General features: G+C 36.6%; 1 protein-coding gene across 1 annotated transcript; it reads left to right on the top strand.

Annotated features, from left to right (window-relative positions):
- The first annotated feature begins 931 nt into the window (after positions 1-931).
- LOC110371045 (venom dipeptidyl peptidase 4) lies at positions 932-20032 on the top strand. Its single transcript, XM_064035242.1, has 13 exons — positions 932-1093; positions 8840-8999; positions 9894-9988; positions 10350-10427; positions 12986-13038; positions 14429-14616; positions 15017-15190; positions 15374-16014; positions 16249-16474; positions 17235-17385; positions 18684-18844; positions 19232-19437; positions 19791-20032. Exons 1-13 carry the CDS (start codon positions 1091-1093, stop codon positions 19884-19886), a joined length of 2232 nt encoding a protein of 743 aa, XP_063891312.1. The 5' UTR covers positions 932-1090; the 3' UTR covers positions 19887-20032.
- The last annotated feature ends 292 nt before the right edge of the window (positions 20033-20324 follow it).

Below are 20324 nucleotides of genomic sequence, written 5' to 3'. Positions count from 1 at the left end.
AACCGGATTTGTAAAGGAATTGAGGCGTTCTGGTTATAATAACTCGAAGGTCGTTCGTAAGGTCCCTGCTAAAATTAAAGTTGCAACATACAAAAAAATATAAGAAGTACCTATCGTGTGTTACTTTTGCCGGATCCGAGCTACTCTTATACTAGACTAGTTCTGATATTTCACTTCATTAGTCATAATTTTGATAGTATAGTACAATATTGACCCAATTTATAAAACTTTCCCACCGTGCTCAACTCCAAAAATCTACTCAGGTTTGGTTCGAAGATTTAAGCTTGGGCCTGAGTATTTCCGAAGTAACTATTAACTTGTATAACTATCAAAGTAATCTGTGGCATTTTTATGATTGGGATACTCCAACAACTGAACAGCTCACAACCATACTACATTGAAAGTCACAAATCTTGTACAAACTTTTACTTCTGAACATAACTGTCGATGTGCAAAAAAAGGCGTCATTTACTCGTTTATATTTGGGTCGGTCTTCTTGTTTTGTTTGGGTTTCCTTCTGAATTTGGAAAGGATCTTGTATAAGAGCTCACATAACTGCATAATGTGACGAGAACTGCGGTCATTGTGCGCTTGCGTCATTTTCAACGATGAATTATATTTATAGCAATATTTTAAGTATTTTTTGCCATCCGAAAAAGTGGAATGATGACCTATGATGACTAATATCTAATAGTGTAAAGATACCGTTAATATGGTAAGTTTGTCTTCTCCATAAATCTTCGTTTTACCTACACATGATAATGAAAAAAAAATAAGTACCAAGGTAATTTTAATTTTGAGGTAGGTACCTACATAGGCTTAATATTTGGCTGCGCTGAATCTAAATATAGAACAAGTATTGTTAACTTGCATACTAATAATGTTTACGTCCCTAAACAAGTTTTCGCGGTTTAGGATACTGAAGATCGGGAGGCTTGGCCGCGCTTACCGCAGTCGGTAACCGCGCGCGACCGCGTCAACTCGTGCGCAACACAGTGCCGTGTGAGTGATGACCACTGATTGGACCATTAACATTCATTGAGGAGGTCTCGACCTCGTATCCTGCGGTACTTGCGTGTACGCGTGTGAAATGGTGAGTATTTCCGTCTGTTTATTGATAGATACTATCACGGTCATTCATAAGCCAGTTGCTTGAAGGATATTTTTGTTTTGATTGTTAAAAAATATTCAGGATATTTTTCGGGGTTTTATGAAACGTTAAAATGCCAGTTTTTATGTGTGATTTTTTAGTCCTCGATTCAAAATACTCATTGTGTTAATATTAAAACTTATGCATGTTTAACTGTTAAATTGATTGAATATTTTAATCAATTAAGTGCAACATTCGCATTTCGCAGCCATACGTTTATTTGACAAGTATTTAGTACATAATTACAACAATAAATAATTAATTTGAAAAGGAATATTTAAATGAGAAAATAAGGCATCCAATTTCATTTATTCTACTAATTCGAGTTTATTTTTTTATGGCAAAGGTTCGATTTTCTCAAGAATGTGTTAAGTTTACAGCCTGTACCTTCATAAAACGTTTTGACCGTAAAACACAGGTACACACTCAATTGCCTTTGGTAATGTTAGGCCAACAGTTAATTTTATTAACTTCGACCATTGCCAAGTGATTTAAATAACAGATGTGTGCGTGTATTCAGCCTCAAACTTTTTGTTATTTAAAACAATTTTCACAATGAGGTCTGCATAGATTTGCGTCCATAGATAACAGAACAATAGTTGTCATTGAAGACGATTTGAAGTGGCATGAAGGAGGAATAAGGTAAACGTACCAATAGTCGTCGGATTTCGGAAATCACTGACTTTGAAGCGCTACTGTGTGTTAAATATTCAATAGAAAATGAAAATTTTTGCATGACGTGATAGAGTATTTATTCATTATTCTAATTAACTAATGTTCTTTTAATCATTTTGATGGGTTTATATACTTATTAAGGCAAAAGTAAAAAAGGGCGATTTGTACCAATACTCGTCTGATTTGTACGGATACTCGTCAAATTATCCCAGTACTCGTCAACTTTTAATGCTAATGTAAACTCTCTGCTCTTGAACATAAGGTTCAAGTTATGTACATTTTTTTTTGTGCTTGAATTTGTTAAGCATACTTGTGCTTTTGAAACATCAGGTAGGTAGATAGACAAAAAACCAAATTCCTATTTAGAATAGCAGGTCATAATCTGTTAGAAGATCAGGTATTCAATAAAACAGATACATGGTTGCATTTTAATTTATATTCCTATCTATCAAACGCTTGGAATCACAAAACCAGTCTATGTATAAAATATCTATATAGTTAGCGGCACGAATTTTGAGCTCTGACCTACATCTGCGCAGAAGTGATTTATTAGCAAAGAACCAATCCCGAGTGACCGATATGACGCGATGCACTGCGGGCCAATCACCGCTTTAGCCCGTCCCCGCGCCTCACTTCATACCACAAAAGGGACCCAATAAATACTTCTGCGCAGGAGTAGGTCAGAGCTCAAGATTCGTGCCGATAACTATACTAATATTATAAAGCTGAAGAGTTTGTTTGTTTGAATGCGCTAATCTCAGGAACTACTGGTCCGATTTGAATATTTCTTTCAGTGTTAGATAGCCCATGTATAGAGGAAGGCTATAGGCTACTTTTTATCCCGGTACGGGAAGTAGTTCCCACGGGATGCGGGTGAAACCGCTGGCAGAAGCTAGTATGTTATATTTTTTAATCATAATAACGATGCAGTCATGTGCATATGTAGCACGAGTAAAATAATTACTTTTAAAATATTTAAATTGTAAAATAAAATAATTAGTATTCACAAAAAATAAAAGCCACATTCATTTATATAGCTTATCGCGAAATAATTACTGACATTCATAGATATGTAGGTAAGGTTGTCATTCATCAAAACTTCTGAACTGCTTAGCGCATGCTAAGTACCATTTGCAAAAATCTCTATAGACAGTTTAAACTGTCTACTGTCTTAAAAGGTATCAATCAAAAAATAAAATATGATTAGGTACAACTAACCGTTCAAACTCAATAATAATAATATCTAATAAGCCCCACAAGGCATCTGTGGTGGATGACGGGGAGTAGCGACCCCGCGGGCTATATATCCGAGTGCTCGGGAGAGTATACTGTCCCCATCTCCGGCCTGCTGGAGTGTAGGTCTCCCGCCTCTTGGCTTGCCTTCATTGGCCGACCAGAGTGGAGTCGCTAGAGCAGGGTTAGCAGCCTTGCTCGGCGGGTAGGTGCCTCGTGGTAAGTGGCGAGTGGGCCGGTGATGCTGGACCCACAGTGAGCGCGTGATCTGCGTTTAAAGTCCGCCGAGGTATCCTCACCCTTCAGCCGCTCATGTACCTGTTGCCCTCTTGTTGCGATTTAGCAACTGATTCCCGGGGACCCAGTAAGTGAGGTGGCGAGTCTCCACCTGCCATTTTAACATGTATTTTATACATTGTCATCGGCAGGTGCCATAGTTCCTCATCATCATCATCCGAGCCTTTTTTCCCAACTATGTTGGGGTCGGCTTCCAGTCTAACCGGATTCAGCCGAGTACCAGTACTTTACAAGAAGCGACTGCCTATCTGACCTCCTCAACCCAGTTACCCAGGCAACCCAATACCCCTTGGTTAGACTGGTGTGAGACTTACTGACTTTTGACTACCCGTAACGACTGCCAAGGATGTTCAAGGATAGCCGGGACCTACAGTTTAACGTGCCATCCGAAACACAGTCATTGGTGTCATTGCAGGATATACTTAGAAAGTACATACAAACTTAGAAAAGTTGCGTTGGTACTTGCCTGACCTGGAATCGAACCCGCGCCCTCATACTTGAGAGGTTGATTCTTGGCCCACCAGGCCACCACAACTTTTTTCCAGGTGCCATAGTTCCTATAGTTTCCTATATCCAATCAACATCCCTCGCAACGCAATAGCCCAAGTAGTTTTCCTCCATAGTTAGCAATACTTTAGCACAGAACCGGAGATTGTCCTTGGGTTCATTTCTATAGTATATACAGGGATAATCGTCGGTTTTGTGTCACCATTTCATTAAAGTTGTCTTAAAAGGGCGTTTTAAATTTTTTTGCTGCATCTGATGTTGTGTGTGGGCCCTTGATTTACAGCTTTTATGACTTTTAAAAGGCCGAAGACGCGGTACAATACGCATAAAGAAATGCAGTTATTTCGATCAAAAAGCATAGTGTAAGAACAGTCAATTTTTGTTAGCCACAAATTGTAATCCAAGCGTAGTAGAAACAAAGGCTAGTGCTAGACCTACTTGTACCCAAAGCGGTAGATCTTAATCAAATGGCGGAGGCCTACAGCGGCCAATATATACCTGAAAAAACACTCGTAGAAAGTGCATACTTATAGAAAACAGGGGATATAACCATTAAGAAACATATTAATTGAATCGAATAATATGACTGTGTACGTGCATCTAGAACCAGCAGAGTAAAATTTACCCCTAAGAAAAAGCTTAAAAGAAACGCAGTTTTATGAACAAATGTAATCTTAACCTTAAATATGTTTGTTCTAGACAGTTATCAATTTTGTAAAAGTCCCGATATTAGAGCTATTTATTCGCATTTTGTACTGTAAAACACAAAATATCTTCATTATGACGAGTTTAGGTGCAACTTTTGAGCATGTCCCAGTAGTCGTCATAATAATTGTAAAATTGACGGGTTTTGGGTCAAATGGGAGTTTTGAAGTACCAATAGATGTCACATTAAAAAAATATATCTTCTATGTTAAAAGTATTCCAAATTGCATAATACATCGCTAGCAAATAAACTTAACTACCTAATTGAACAAAGAAACATACCACAGACCCCACTGGAGTTATGTAAATCAAAACACAAAACCACCTGCTTAGTTTCACTTTTGATAGCTGAACTTCACGAAAAACGATTTTGTTAGGGCACACACGTTTGAAATAACATATCTTAGAAGCCATGACTGTTAAAACCCCGTATTGTTATTTCAATTGTGCAATATATTATCAAGAATATGTTGATATATAAACCGGCCCATTTTAAGTTCAGTAGAAAATAATAATAAAAGTTTTAAGATTAATTGACGACTATTGGGGCATGACGACTTCACCCGCGTTTACCTTATGACCGTCACCGTTTTGTCAAATTAGACATATCAATCATCGAAGTCGTGTGCGCACACGCATACCAAAGAAAACAATACCATGTAGGTGACTAATTAAATTATTAAAGTCTCTAATTACAACGAATATAATAATAATAAATATGAAGTAATTTATTATATAAAACCTAGATAATAAATGCCAAGACTAAATATAAAAAAATAGTAATTAAGTAGCTACTTAGATCCAGAATTAGATTCACTGAATCGATTGTATAAACTCTGAGAAGGATTCTAAGGTTGAATGTACACTTAATTCGTAGACACTAGGCAGTTTCTTTAAATAATGATATAAGGAATGAAAGAAGCGCAAACAGTAGTTGTTTGTTAGTTATTGTTACTGACTTTAATGCAAACATTTTTCTAACATAACATAACACATTCATTCCTTACGTGAGTAACATTGCTTTATAAATGTCGTGCACTTGTCAACCTGGGTCAGCAGGCCTCGTTGTTGCTACAAGGCATTGACTAAATATGGTGATAATACACCAATAAGCTAAACTAGCAATATCATTGCGAAAAGCATTTGAGAAGGATTTTATGTTAAAACTATCTTTGACCAAATCTGTCTCTATTTTTTGTTAAAATTAAGGTATAGCTGCTTACTTCAAATAGAAACTGACGATGCTAGAATATGATAAAATAAAAAAGCCAAAAACCTGTCATCTCAATATGATGATCTCGCATTTTCACTCTTTCATGAAGTCCATAGCCAGTAATTCCAATCCGCACTCCAATCTGAATATAAATTGTAGTAATTACCTACCTTCTTTAGAATTTAAAAGCACATTATTATGTATTTAATATCATTAACTTCATCGTCACCACAATAACTTGCCTATTCGATTAAAGTACCGTTAGACGGTAGTAATTGGTGATATCGAACAATAAAACAATATTTCCACTTTACTACAATTGAATAAAATAAGGTGAGATGTTATCATTGTGCTATCGACAAGGTAGACCATTATAATGTACTAGCTTCTGCCAGCGGTTTCACCCGCATCCCGTGGGAACTACTTCCCGTACCGGGATAAAAAGTAGCCTATAGCCTTCCTCGATAAATGGGCTATCTAACACTGAAAGAAATTTTCAAATCGGACCAGTAGTTCCTGAGATTAGCGCGTTCAAACAAACAAACAAACAAATTCTTTATAATACTAGTATAGATGTGTTTTGGGCAATAAACTGTAGATCCCGGCTGTCTTTGAACATCTTTGGCAGTCGTTACGGGTAGTCAGAAGCCAGTAAGTCTGACAACCAGTATTACCTAGGGGTATTGGGTTGCCCGGGTAACTGAGTGAGGAGGTCAGATAAGTTGTCGCTCCTTGTAAAACACTGGTACATAGGCACATATGGTTAGACTGGAAGCCGACCAGAATATAGTTGGAAAAAGGCTCAGGAGATGATGATCACGTCATAAAGCAAGCAAGATTTTTAAATGAAAGGATGTATTTACTCATGTGATCATTATTGATCAAATCAACAAAGTTACAAGTCAAATAAATCTTAATAAACGCAAAGGAAGTTCTTTGTGTAGAATTTATTTATCGTGACCCTATAACAGCAATACATGTGCCTACTAACTTCTATAAAATAACACGTGGCGATATTTCTATTGGAACAAATGCGTGATTTGATTGTTTTCGACAGCGGAGAACAAATGACTAGCGGAGATGTCATCTCCTGAGAAAGTGGCGCGCCAAAATCCGGGTGTGCGAAGGACGAGGAACGTTACTGGCTCCGCCCTTGTATGCCTACTTTTTTAAATAAAAGCGACAATTAATCAAGACTATTCAAGACCAATCTTTGACAGAACCGGTCATTTTGATCATGCCTACCGAACGTTACTCTGACCTACAAGAAGGCGCCTGACCTGGCTTATGACATCTCCGCTATTATTCCCTTCCTCCGTTTTCGGTAATACTTTGTAAACTAAAACAGTCTACTAAAAAACTGTCGACCTACAAACGGATGGAAAGGTAGTCAAACATTGCAAGTGGAGTTGACTGGACAATCTCCAAAGGCTGATTGCACTTACACAAGCTTTAGGACGTCAAAGTAATTTCGACGATCAAACAGATTGAGTAATGATGCTCTAGCTAGAAAATCATTGGTTAGAGAACGGTGCATTTTACATAATCTATACTTCTAAACTATAGAGGAAATATTTTTGTCTGTTTGTACCCTAAAGGCCCCGAACCTACTCAAAAGCTACACTTGGAAAGCTACACTCTTCCCGACTAAAATAGGCTATATTTCATCCCGGTATAAGCAGAAGTCCCCACGGGATGCAGGCAAAACCGCGGGAAAATGGCTAGTTTTACATAAAATAAAAATAATAACTAAAGGCTTTTCGCAATGTTGGGCATTCAAACAAATGATGTTTAAAAATATTCGATAAACAAGCCAAAGCAAGAATTTATAAAATGTTAATTTTATGCGTTGCAATGCTTTGACGTAAGTATTTCGTAGAGTACAAAAAATATAAGACCATAAAGTTTGTATTTTATAATACTGGCTGGCTGAGGCAGAGGAACTCTTAACAGGCACACTTTTTCTGATATAAAAAAGTAAAAGATTTTTTCCCGCGAATTGCTTGATTTTGTTATAATTTTTTTTCAATAACTTAGATAAAATCAAAGTAACAAAGAAACAATAATAATTATGATTAATCAGCTTGCGGAAACATGTACGTAACGAGTTAAATTCGTTATCATTATTAAGATTATTAAATTATAATTATATTTGTGCTCCTACATGTCTGTATAATACATTTTCCATTTTTAATTTTATTTACATTTGTAAATAGGTTTTTTGATACAACAGTTATTTTATTTCAAATGCTTAGGTAATAGGTACTTCTACATACCAGCTTACTTTAAGTGAGCGAGCAAACCACAACCTAACCAAATCCAGATTATTTACTAGAACCTTATTTGCCTATTGCAAATAGGTACATTTATAAATTAAGTACCCAATATTCTAAGCCTCAAATGTCTTCAAACTTTATGCTCAAACACACACGTATACACACACTTCTCAGTATTTACGATAAGAAGTGATGCAAGTGATTTGCAGCGTAAAAAATCAATTTGACAGGAGCATAAGTTGCGTCGGCCAAATGTTATGATTGTACGCATCCATGGCGAATAACTAAAGAAATACATTGCTATGTTTTAAAAGATTTTTCAGTGACTGCATATTTTTTTAATACCTAAGTATATTGTTTTCTTTCTGTTCGCTGCACTTCCGCCCTTGTCCTGAGGGAACTATTTCTCGCGCCCAGATAAAAATCCTACTACCTATGTCTTTTCTCAGACTCCTTCTAGACTATATAAATACTCGTATATCCCAAATAGATAGGTAGGTTTTGGCGTGCAAGCCAGACAGATAGGACAGCTAGAGTTATTTTCGCAATAATACACGATGTATCAAAAGGGATCACCTAATACATTTCGGTGTCATAGCAGTGACCGAATATGACAGACCTACAGACCTATACAATTGACAAATGAATTATACAATGCCAATCGTTGTTGATAAATTAATTAAACAATACCAAGGCTGTTTACATTTTTTTAGGTCAGCAGTAACGATGCTTTCATATGTGGGCCCTTATAAACATAATTAAAGTCTGTTTTCTTTCTTTTAGTCGCTGAAAACGATCATCAGTTTGGTCCTGGCGCTGCTGAGCAGGCACACGGAGTCATCCCCGTACTTAACTGGTGGATTGAGGACTTTTTCTCTTGAGGAGGTGGTACCGTTGACCATCGGGCTCTTCCCTGAACAACTGTCCATACAGTGGATCTCAGGTGAGTTTAAAGGATCGTAAGGTCAAGAAAAGCCAAAATATTGAAGATGCATTAAAAATGTACTCTTTTGTATCATCACCTGCCTAGTTTTTTTCTACCATTCCACCACCATTTAACGTGCCTTTCGAGACACGGAAGAACCAACCGGGTGACCGCGGCAAACCTTTCGATAGATCGAATCATCATGCAATTGTTACTCAAACACGAGCCGGAACCAAAACAAAAGATGTATTAAAAATGTGCTGTCATGTACCCATATACGTCATCTATTATTATCATAGACATTAGAGTGTTCTATGATTCAGTGGTTGATATCATCTTATAGCATTAATTGTCTTCGTTAGTCTAGGTTACGAAATTGTAACACTATGTGAATGAGGACTTGCATTCATTTAAACGTAGCCACACACTGCAGACTAAACAGTCGGCAGACAGTTTTTTTTAAATTAGCCTATGCTGTCCCACTGCTGGGCAAAGGCCTCCCCCTAATCCTTCCACTTTTCTCTATGCATCGCTGCTTGAGGCCAGTCCAAGAGGAAGCTGTTCAAGTCTTCTCTACAGCGTTTCCTTGGTCTCCCTCTCGGTCACCTCAGGGCCGACAGTTTACACAATATTAAGATTTTTTTAAAGAAAATCGGGATTCCAATCAATGTTTTCAGTCGGTCTGATACCGGCTAAATACCTGATCTTTGTAATGTAGGTACTTACTACCATTCATCTTCATACTGATTTATGAGCTCAAACTAAACTAACTATCGGCCGACTAAAAGCTTGCAGTGTACTCACACATTGTATTGTAAATTCTTAATCGAAATGACCACCATTTACGCAAGTATTTCACCCTACATATTCCTCTTTTTATAATAAAACAAAGTGCATTTATTAATATTTCAGATACAGAATACATTTACAAAGAGCCGGGCCTTGGAGTTTGGAAATTCGATGTGACTAAAGAGATTTACACTCCAATACTAGATGACAATGACTTGGTAAGAAAAGATTCAAGATTCTTATAAAACAAACAGCCTTAGATGATTATTTCCCTCTGATATGTTTTAACAGTTTTTTGCTGATTTTGCATTTGTTTTCAACGATAAAGTACCCCTTTTAATTGTTTGAAGATTAGACATTGTAGCTTAGAGTTATAATATTGCTAAATTCTTTTCCATTTCAAAAATTAAAAATAGGTAGGTACTTATCTATGTATAGACAACCCTACCTAATCTATAGTCAATTCATTAAATTTTTTCACCGACTTTAAAAAAGAGGAAATTTTCAATCCATGGGAATCTTTATTTTATATGCCTAATTTATTGTAATTTTACTAATTATTTGTATTTTTCTTCACAGACAAGAATTCGCAACTTCACAATGGGAATGTTTTCCCAAGATCTGCATTATTTGCTGCTTACGACAAACAAACAGAAAGTAAGTCACTTATTTATACATATGTTAGTAAAATACCCAGTTTAGTTACTAACTAAAATGTAAGATATATTTCCATAAATAGGCAGGTACGTCCAATTTTATCGTGGATTAAAAGTGGTAAAGGAAAATTTTAAAACATTAATTAGGAACGAACGCATTCGAGTTATTTCAAGTAAATAAGGATAATTTAAAATGATTTTACAATTTAATTAAAAATAACCTTATCTTAAACCTATTAGTTTGGTTAACATTGGGCAAGAGCTTATATTTAGACATGCTTATTGTAAACATTTTCGTGCATAGCGACAAAAAGTTGAACATCGATGGAACTTTGAATAAAAAAATTACGACAGTGAAAAACAAATGCGGATCAATCCCAAAGATAAGAGACAATAGCTTGACATAATCTGACCGATCTACAAAACTACAGTTACTTATAACTTTGTACTCTATAACAATGCGCTTACTAACAAAGAACATTCGTGAAACAGCCTTCTAAAACTGGATTTCTTCATCTCCTACTTTCGCGGAACGCCGGGATTCCCTGCGAGAGAATTCTTGCACTATTATGCTCCCCTAGTACATTCTCAACGTTTTTGCAATAAGACTGGAATGTCAGGTGATCACTGTGTTACCGGTGGTAGAAAAAGTACCTATATGAGGAGTATTTAGTTCAAACTACAATATTTTTTATAGTGGTTAAGGTTGTTTGTATGCCTTCTATTTGCTGACATAAGTGTGTTTAATCCACGGAGGACACAAGACAAAATCATAAGTGACAGATTATAAAATAATTATAAACCTATTATAACAAAATGAATACGAAATAATTACATACCTAATTATATAGGTCAGTATCGTAGTTCATCATCAATCAAATAAAGTATGAAACTTATAATGCCTTAACAAGAACGCACGGGTAGAAATACAGCGTAAATAATATTAATAAAATTGATTGTTAACCGATATCAAATTCAATGGCGTATACCTATTAGGAGTTGCACACATGCCTAGTAAAGTATTCGTTACATAGCTTCATGCGTAACAATTAAATTTAGAAAACAGAAGCAAATAATGAGCATTCAGGGGAAAAAACAGTGAAAACTTGGTATAAAACATTCGCTAACAGTAGGAAAAAAATAACATCTTATTTTTTGTCTAACTACACCATTAAATTCCGATGTTCATGATAGCGTTCGTGATTGAAAGTGAGAACGCACTTAAAAGTGTTACAAGACGTTAATTAGCGGAGATAAATGAAGTATTTACGCCAGATACCGTCAACGTTTCAGCTTCGTCGACCAAGTATGGAAACAGAGAAATTAATTTCTTTTCAAGAACAATATTTCTTATTTGTAATGCATGGTTGAACTAGGAAAATGTATGCATTTCCCCGTGATAAGATCGAACGCACATTGGGTGTGATCTGCATTCGATACCCGTTTCGAACAAGCCAAATTAATTAATGCATTATATATCTGCAAGCGACCAGTCTATTTAGGATGTTAGTTACTGATTGCGTTTTTCGACAATTAAGCTATAAAAGATGCAAAATCCAAACGTGCTGGAAATGCACAATTTCATAGAAATCGTCCGATAAAAACAGCCCACAATTGCAATTATTGCACGCATAACACTATTTATATACGAAGATTAAAAATCGACGTCACATACGCACGAACGTAAATTAAAAATCGTCAACCTTTAATTAAAAACGTCATTTTTAAATCAATGTAAAATTCAACAACGCTTGTAGTTTTATGTCATCGTCTTGTAGTAATAGTAGGTATAATACTGTTGCATGTGCGTTTGAGAGTCCGTTCTCTCGAAAACTTGCGACACACAAGTTATCTAACAGTTGAGGTCAAGCCGTGACTGATTCTTAGATGCCGTGGCTGGGTGACCAGCCATGCACACATCTTTGTTTGTTAATGCCTGCTTATGTCACGACGCCGGTTAAAATCTCATTGGTTGGCAGACCTTGTTGGTAGACCAGTAAATATTTTGAAGAGATTAGGTGTGAGCCATTTGAGTGTTGTTATTCATAATTTTATTTTAGTTTGGTACCTATTGTATAAATTTAAATACATCCCACATAATATTTAATCTTAATTATATACTCAAAAGATGCAATTTGTTTTTTTTTATAATTAAAATGAGCGGTATAAATGATAATTATATGCACGCTGATGTGGTTTTAATACGAATAATGCTTAAATAATTATGTAAATAGAGTACACGTGTAAACAATTATTATTGAGATCTGTATCGATTTACATTTGTGATACGATTCGTATTTAATTGTTTCACATGAAAATTATGTCTGACCATCCGATAGGTACTAATTTTCCATATCGCCAACCATACAAGTACTGTAATTAGGGTACTTAACCACTACCACAAAAAGCGGTGAACCAATTACATTGCATTATTTTCTAATTAGCTTCACTAATAACATGCTTATATTAGCTATAATATAAAATAGATCGAGCGCAGTACCGGTTTAGGTCATATAAAGTAGATCGTACGTGACTTTAGATTTCAACTTTCTATTTCAGAAATACAGGCACTCGAGCACCGCCGAGTACTGGGTGTATGACCTTGAGACCAAGTAAGTGATCTAACTTAATAACTTATGAATTAAATATCTAGTATGAGCACGTATGTCTGTGCTTGAGGTTAACTTTGCTGCATTTTCTAGTATATTCTTTGCTGAGAATTTTCCAAGTATTTGGTAGATATATGTATACCCTGAATGTTTGGATACCTCCATGTCTGGTTTCCCAATTCGCAGCAGACCTTTCAATTAAGAGAATATTAAAACTAGGCCGTCAAAAAAAAAAACACCCCAACAGCAATATACTGAAAATAAATTCGCTTTCCGGGAGCATGCATCCATCGCTTAACAAACTATACCTCTGAATGAAACCACTATTGGTTTTAACCGTCAGAAAACTTCTATTTGACATAGCAATACAATATAGGTACTGATAGCTGTATCATCGAAGGAAAATTCATAATAGACTGCGATTTGAATTGATCGATTTATACAAACATTTTTCTTTTCATAGTCGATGTTTTGTCACCATAAAACTACTAAAAATTAAACATTAATATTTTGAAATTAGTCATTCTTGATGCTCGCTGTTATTAGAAAACTTTAAGCATACAAACCATTGTCCTGGTTATCCAAAACAAGGCTTCAAGGGCCTTAAGTATATTTTTATATTATACTTTGTTCAGCCGTATTGTTCTGTCTAACAATTGCACAATTCAGTTATTTAAATTAATAACTTACTAGTGTGTACTGTAATTGAACAAAGCATATAATTTTGCAACACATATGACTAATTAAAAAGTGTTTTATTATTGGCTTTCTCCATAATGAAGCTTAATATTGATAAAACTGTAGCGATGAATAGAAAACTTTGAGAAAAATGTAAGAATGATTCGTTTATTCGTATATGGTTTTAGTTTTTTCTTATTTCATATAGTTTTCTATGGGAACTGTTTTTCGATACGGAAACAATAGCTCACAATGTAATAGGTATAACTACTTGTTGCACAACCGTATCATTCCGAGATTACGATATTTTAGTATATTGTTTTCTCTAGTTGCGTTTATTCATAGATGATATTATGAGCAGGTAAATAAGGCTGATTTAATATTAATTTTGACGAAAATAATCGCAAAATTGTATAATTAATTTACCTATTATGCAACACAATATATTCAGGAAAAAAACAATTCTGTTGATAACGATTTTAAAATATAACTAACTAAATTATCGAAATGTGGTGTTTGACATAACAAATTATTATCCTTATACTAAATAGGTATATACAGATACCTACATTCAGCGATATACCAACTTTAGTATCTATGCTTATTCTGTTATATTATATGCCAGTAATACAGCAGAATCTAGCAAATCAGCTCACATGCAAAGAAGCAAAATGAATCTTATACAATTTTATTAAAGTCTATTTTCCTTTACCAGGTCAATCATAAGGCTTGGCAAGAACGCCCTGGATGTAGTCATCTGGGGTACCGGACGTTCCCTAGCGTACGTGAGGGAGAACAATGTATACTACGTCCGTGACGTGGACTCTGACACGGCAGTGGCTCTCACCAGGGACGGGATACCTGGAGAGATATACAATGGTGTCACTGACTGGCTTTATGAAGGTGAGACTTTTGTATTGATAGGAAAAAGATCTGTTCTGGAAGACCGTTATTAATTTTTTGGTGGTTGAAGTCTATTTATGCCGAAAATTATGAAGATTTTCAAAATTGTGTATAAAAAACATAAAACAGAATACTGACAGCCTTACAACGAAAACTTAAACATCTGTTGAACACCTGTCTAAACAAAATTACAAATAATGACGTTGGAATAAGGTATCTTTTACAGCACACACACATTTTTTAGACACATGTTCAACGGATGTTTAACTTTTTGTAGTAAGGGTGTTAAAGTTTAATATTCTTTAGTAGCGCCTAGCTTAAATTAACAGCAAGAGACGCCGTATGACGCTTTGCTCTTTTGAGTCCCTATAGTATTTACTAAATTCCAATTATCTTTCAGAGGAGATGTTTAACGCAGCGGAAGCCATGTGGTTCTCTCCTAAAGGCAGCTACCTGGCCGTAGCATCCTTCAACGACAGTGAGGTGGAGACGGCGACGTATCCTTACTATGGAGAACCTTCTGCAATCATCAATCAGTACCCTGAAATAATACACTTCAAGTATCCAAAGGTAGATGAAAACTTTCATAAAAGTCTTTCTTTCTAGTTACGGCACTGCTATCCGTGTCAAGCTTTCTGGTCTTTTTAGCTTAACATGAAGTTACATTGATATTCTTCTTGCTCATATTTTTATATACCAAGTTGGCTTCATAACGATGAGTATGTATATTTAACACCACTATTTTTATTGTCAGGCAGGTCGAAAAATCCTTTAGTATCATTACGAGTCTTCAAATTGGACGACCCTCGAGGAGAACCATGGAACATTCCAGCACCAGTCGACATTGTTGGCTTAGACCACTATCTGGGCAGAGTTAGCTGGGCTTCCGAACAAAATCTCGTAGTCTTATGGCTGAATAGACGACAAAACGTCAGCGTACTAGTCAACTGCGATTTAGAAAAAGACAAATGCAGTATCGTGAAAGAACACTCTGAACCGAATGGCTGGATCGATGTGAGGACTCCATTCTTCGATAGCACAGGAATCAAGATGTTGGAGATCCAAAACTTGTACAATGGTGATCAGAGGTTCCCCCACGCTGGAAGATTTAACTTCCTATCTCTGACTACTGAGGACTTGAGTCCTGGGAATGCTACGGTGACGGAGATCTTGGGATGGAAGCAGGATACGGATACGGTGTACTATGTTGTGTCTCCGGGGAACTCGCCGTGGTTGAGACAGATGTGGGCGACGTCGGGGGGTGTCGTGCGGTGTGTGTCATGCCGCGAGCCGTCATGCCACCACGTGTCAGCATCCTTCTCGCCAGGAGCCGGCTTTGCTATTGTCACCTGCAGTTCTTCTTATAACCCACCGAAGATTTTCTTGTATAATAGTGCGGTGAGTTCAAAATTCTTATAGTATTTACTAGCAAAGTCACATTAAAGCCATAGAGTATATTATGTTGTGGTAGATAAACTTATTAAATTCTTTGAATCTATGTATTGTCTTTGCAAGGAGGCATGTAGCCTCCTTTTAGCTACTATAGCTGTGTATGTCATAAGTACAATTAAGGAAGTAATATTTATTTCAGTAATTTGTTATCATAATTTAAAACTTACCTTCCCTTTGCAGGCAGACAGCTTCAAACTGATCAAAGACAATTTAAGACTGAAAGAAAAACTTAGACAATATAAGTTGCCGATGATACTGTTTAACGTAGTGTACGCGGGCGAGAATCCTCTGGGACATGTGAAACTTCTGTTACCGCCTAACATGAAGACTGGGGAGAAATACCCCATGATTGTCAGGGTGTATGCAGGCCCTGGGACTAGCAGAGTCAAGGACAGTTTCGATTTGGGTAAGAGTCATTAAACTATTTTATTTCTTTTTTGCCATATTTTATGAACCTTCTCAAGGTTTGGATCAGTTGCCTGCTCCGATTTTCTAGCCTAAAATTGTTTATATTGATTGTTGGACTGACACTGGATTAAGTAGATATTCGTATTTAAGAATTACAGCACCGAGGAAAAGGCAGTGTATAAAATTAACAACCTAAATCTGATCTACTGATACTGAGAGCAACACAATATTTTATTCTTAGGTCATTCAGACTGTATTCACATTTGTCAGCAAAACTCAGTTACAAGGAACGTGTCGAGGAACACACAAAGTTAGTTGTTCGATGAATGAAAGTTAAATATTTGTGCAAATGAGGGCGCTTGCAGTATTACTTGATGACGAGGCCGCAACTTCGCAAGTTATTTCTAAAGTTTCCGTACGGAGCCTTCGTCTTCGTGTGTTGTTTGTGCAAAATGAATTTTGAACTTCACTATGTATACTCACTGTTTTAGCCTTTTAATTTTGTTATAAAGCATTTCTGAGCTTGCTGCGTGAATTAAACTTGTAGTGCTTCAAATTTTTGATTAAAGCAATAATGGATAAATTATGGCCAGAATTACAGATCATAGATTTGGATACGCTTCAACCGTGTGCCCAAATCCTACAGTAAATTCTGTCCCTTGAAGAAACGTTATCTAGCTCTTGTCCTAAGTCCTTCGAAACATCAAACCAATCTTAAATCTCAATATTTAATGCAAATGATATTTTTTCTATTCCAGAATACTACAATACGTACTTATCGACGAACAGGAGCTGCATCGTGGCGTCCATCGACGTGCGAGGGTCAGGAGTACTGGGGGTCGAAGCCATGCACGCCATCAACAACGCCTTCGGAACTGTCGAGGTTACTGATACCTTGGCTACTATCAGGTGAGGAAGAATTATTGTTGTAAAAGTATAAATATAATAAAAATAAAATATTAACTCATATTGTGTGTAATTGTATTAACTCATATAGTGAAAGTAACTTTGTCTTTCTGTCCGGCTTTCATGCTAAAACGGTTGTATCGATTTAAATGAACTTTGTTACGCGGATGGTTTAGCTAGAGCCTTAGAAACATAGACTGTGTCAGTATGCGGGGAGTAGTTACCTCAGAACGCAGGTGGAACCGCGGAGAACAGCCAGTAAAGATCAAAACAAAGGTTCAAAGAGGAGGTATTATTGTTTAGAAAGATTTTTTGAAATACTTTTCAGCATCTTTGTGTTATCTACTTTGAAAAGGCGTCAGCTACTCGAGCTAATGACCTAAAAAGCCAATTAAGTGCTCTTCTCCCACACTTTTCACGTCGCATTGCGTCTTCCAAAGAAAAGTAGACAATCTTTGTTTATTTATAGTTTTTTCGAAGTAAAGAAAGATTTCGAGGAATTCCCTTTAGAAACTAACAATCTTGCTTGGCAACAATCTGTTCATAGAGTAAATACCTAGTACAAAAAAGAAGTACCTATCTCTCTTTCAGCGAACCGTATATCGATATTTTACGTCCTGCAGCTTTGAAATACATATACCTATACTAAAAAAATACACGTTATTCCAATAATTCGTTCAACCCTGTTTCACCTGTATTTTTCGCATATTCCTGAAAAACATTGAAAAACAGTTTTGTATGCCTCCAAACAACTATTAGATTAGTTAAAAAAACCGCGCCGTGTGTGGCGTTAAATCAATTTGAATAACTGGCGTGAATATGAAACACCGTATGACAGAAACGTTTTACACGTTGACCGATTGCATCAATTGGAAACTTTGAATTCAGTTGTGACCGGACCAGATCTGGACTTTACATCTAACTACTTGGTATCAAAGTAGTGAGTGAGATTCTTAAGTATGGTCCAAGTGTCACTTACGTAGGTATTCTCTCAAGGCCCTGGACTTCTTATAAGGTTGATTACTAAGTCTGAGTTCTGCATTTCCAATTTCTCAATGGGACACTAAACCCACTGATCTTACCCCGCAATGATATTTCCCCCAAAACAACTTAGTAGTCCCAAATATGGAGGTGCAGATTCCACTTGAGAAGTCGATATTGTCAGAATAAGTAGATTGACGTAAGGATGCTGTTAAGGCAAGAAGCTCGATTGTATTTACAGAACAAAAATTGAGTCAAGAAACTTACCTTACATTCCTTACTCAACAACATCTTTACATTCATTTGCTGTCTTTCTTCAGGAGTCTTCTAAACGTGTACTCGTTCATCGACCCCGAGCGCGTGGGCGTGTGGGGCTGGAGCTACGGCGGCTTCGTGTCCACCATGATGCTCATACAGGACGACATGAACACCCTCAGCTGTGCTGCTGCCGTCGCGCCTGTCACCTCCTGGTTGTATTATGGTAAGATTCTAACTTCACGTCCTTAGGCTTGCTACTGTTGAAGTTTATTATTTAGGGCGAAGGTTTTGCATATAGGCTAGGTTTTAGGACAGAATAAACTATTTGATGAAATCTAAAGTATTTATTAAGGAGCTTTTATTGCCTCTTCAGCTAACACAAATAAGATGTGTTCAACACTTCGTATTTGCAACCGAATATCTGCACGAAGAAGCAAAACTATCCATTGCTTCTTCGGGCTGAATTTTATAGTCCTTCAAAACGGTACCTAATTTGAATTTATCCCAATTTAACATTTTGCATCTACAACTTATAGAACTTCACCTGACCGTTTTTTCAGCAATCCTTTACGAACTCTGGTTACAATTAAAATGTTAATTTGTCTTCCAGACACAATGTACACAGAGCGTTACATGGACACGCCACAAGCCAACCCTGAGGGGTACGACCGCGCCGACGTCATCCGCCACGCCGAGCGCCTCCGCGGGAGACGATACCTCCTCGTGCATGGCACTGATGACGATAATGTTCATTATCAGCACAGTATGCTGCTTGCGAAGCAGCTGCAGCATAATGATATTGAGTTTGAGCAGATGGTTAGTATGTGCCTTACTTTTCATCATCGTTATCATCATCCTGCACTTGTCGAAATTTTATTCGGGGTCGGCGCAGCATGTTGTCTTCTGTCTGTCGTCATCTCACAGATAACATTATTTCTCAGTATTTAAATGAGTTAAAAACTATGTTCGGTTATGGAAATCATTTTATTGAAATATTTAGAATCGTCTCGTATAAAAAGGCATAAAATCGTAGAAGGGAATATAACAACCATGACACACTATTTATTCAATACTATGGTTCTCACAAAGCTGATACGGGCAATCCTGCGGGCTATACTCATCTCTTACTTCGCACACAATTTCATATATTTTTTTATTTTCTTTTCCAGAGCTACGCGGACGAGAAGCACTCGCTACTGGGCGTCAGTCGACATTTCTATCACATGCTCGACCATTTCTGGACTAGATGTTTCAAGTGCGAGTGAATGTGTCCCGACGTCACTCAGTGCTGTGCTCGTCCTACTGTGATCTCGACTCACGAAGAAAATTCTGTCTAGCTTGTATATAGTCACGACCTATTTCGATTTAAGCATAATTTTAATTGTAATTTATAAAGATACGCTTAAAACAACTGTTGTTTCATTTCCTTTTAAACTGCGCAAATGTGCAAACCGCAATATTAATATTTATTTGAAGCAAACTTTCTCGTTCTGCAGGTAGCGTTTCTTTATTCCGCGAATCGTTTAGAAATACTGCGAGTCGCAAAGAAAATATTCTTTATACAAATGATGGAAACAATTACTCAGTGTTCAGTTAGCGAACTTGGTGAAGTCTAGCAATTAGTGCGCCGCAAAAATAAAGTAGAAAAATCAAGGCGGCGCCAAAATGCTCCCCTGGCCTGCCAAATAAAACATTAACCGTTT

Source organism: Helicoverpa armigera, chromosome 6 (assembly GCF_030705265.1).
Source record: "Helicoverpa armigera isolate CAAS_96S chromosome 6, ASM3070526v1, whole genome shotgun sequence".
Lineage (NCBI taxonomy): Eukaryota > Metazoa > Arthropoda > Insecta > Lepidoptera > Noctuidae > Helicoverpa > Helicoverpa armigera.
This window is presented reverse-complemented; position numbering and strand designations above follow the sequence as displayed.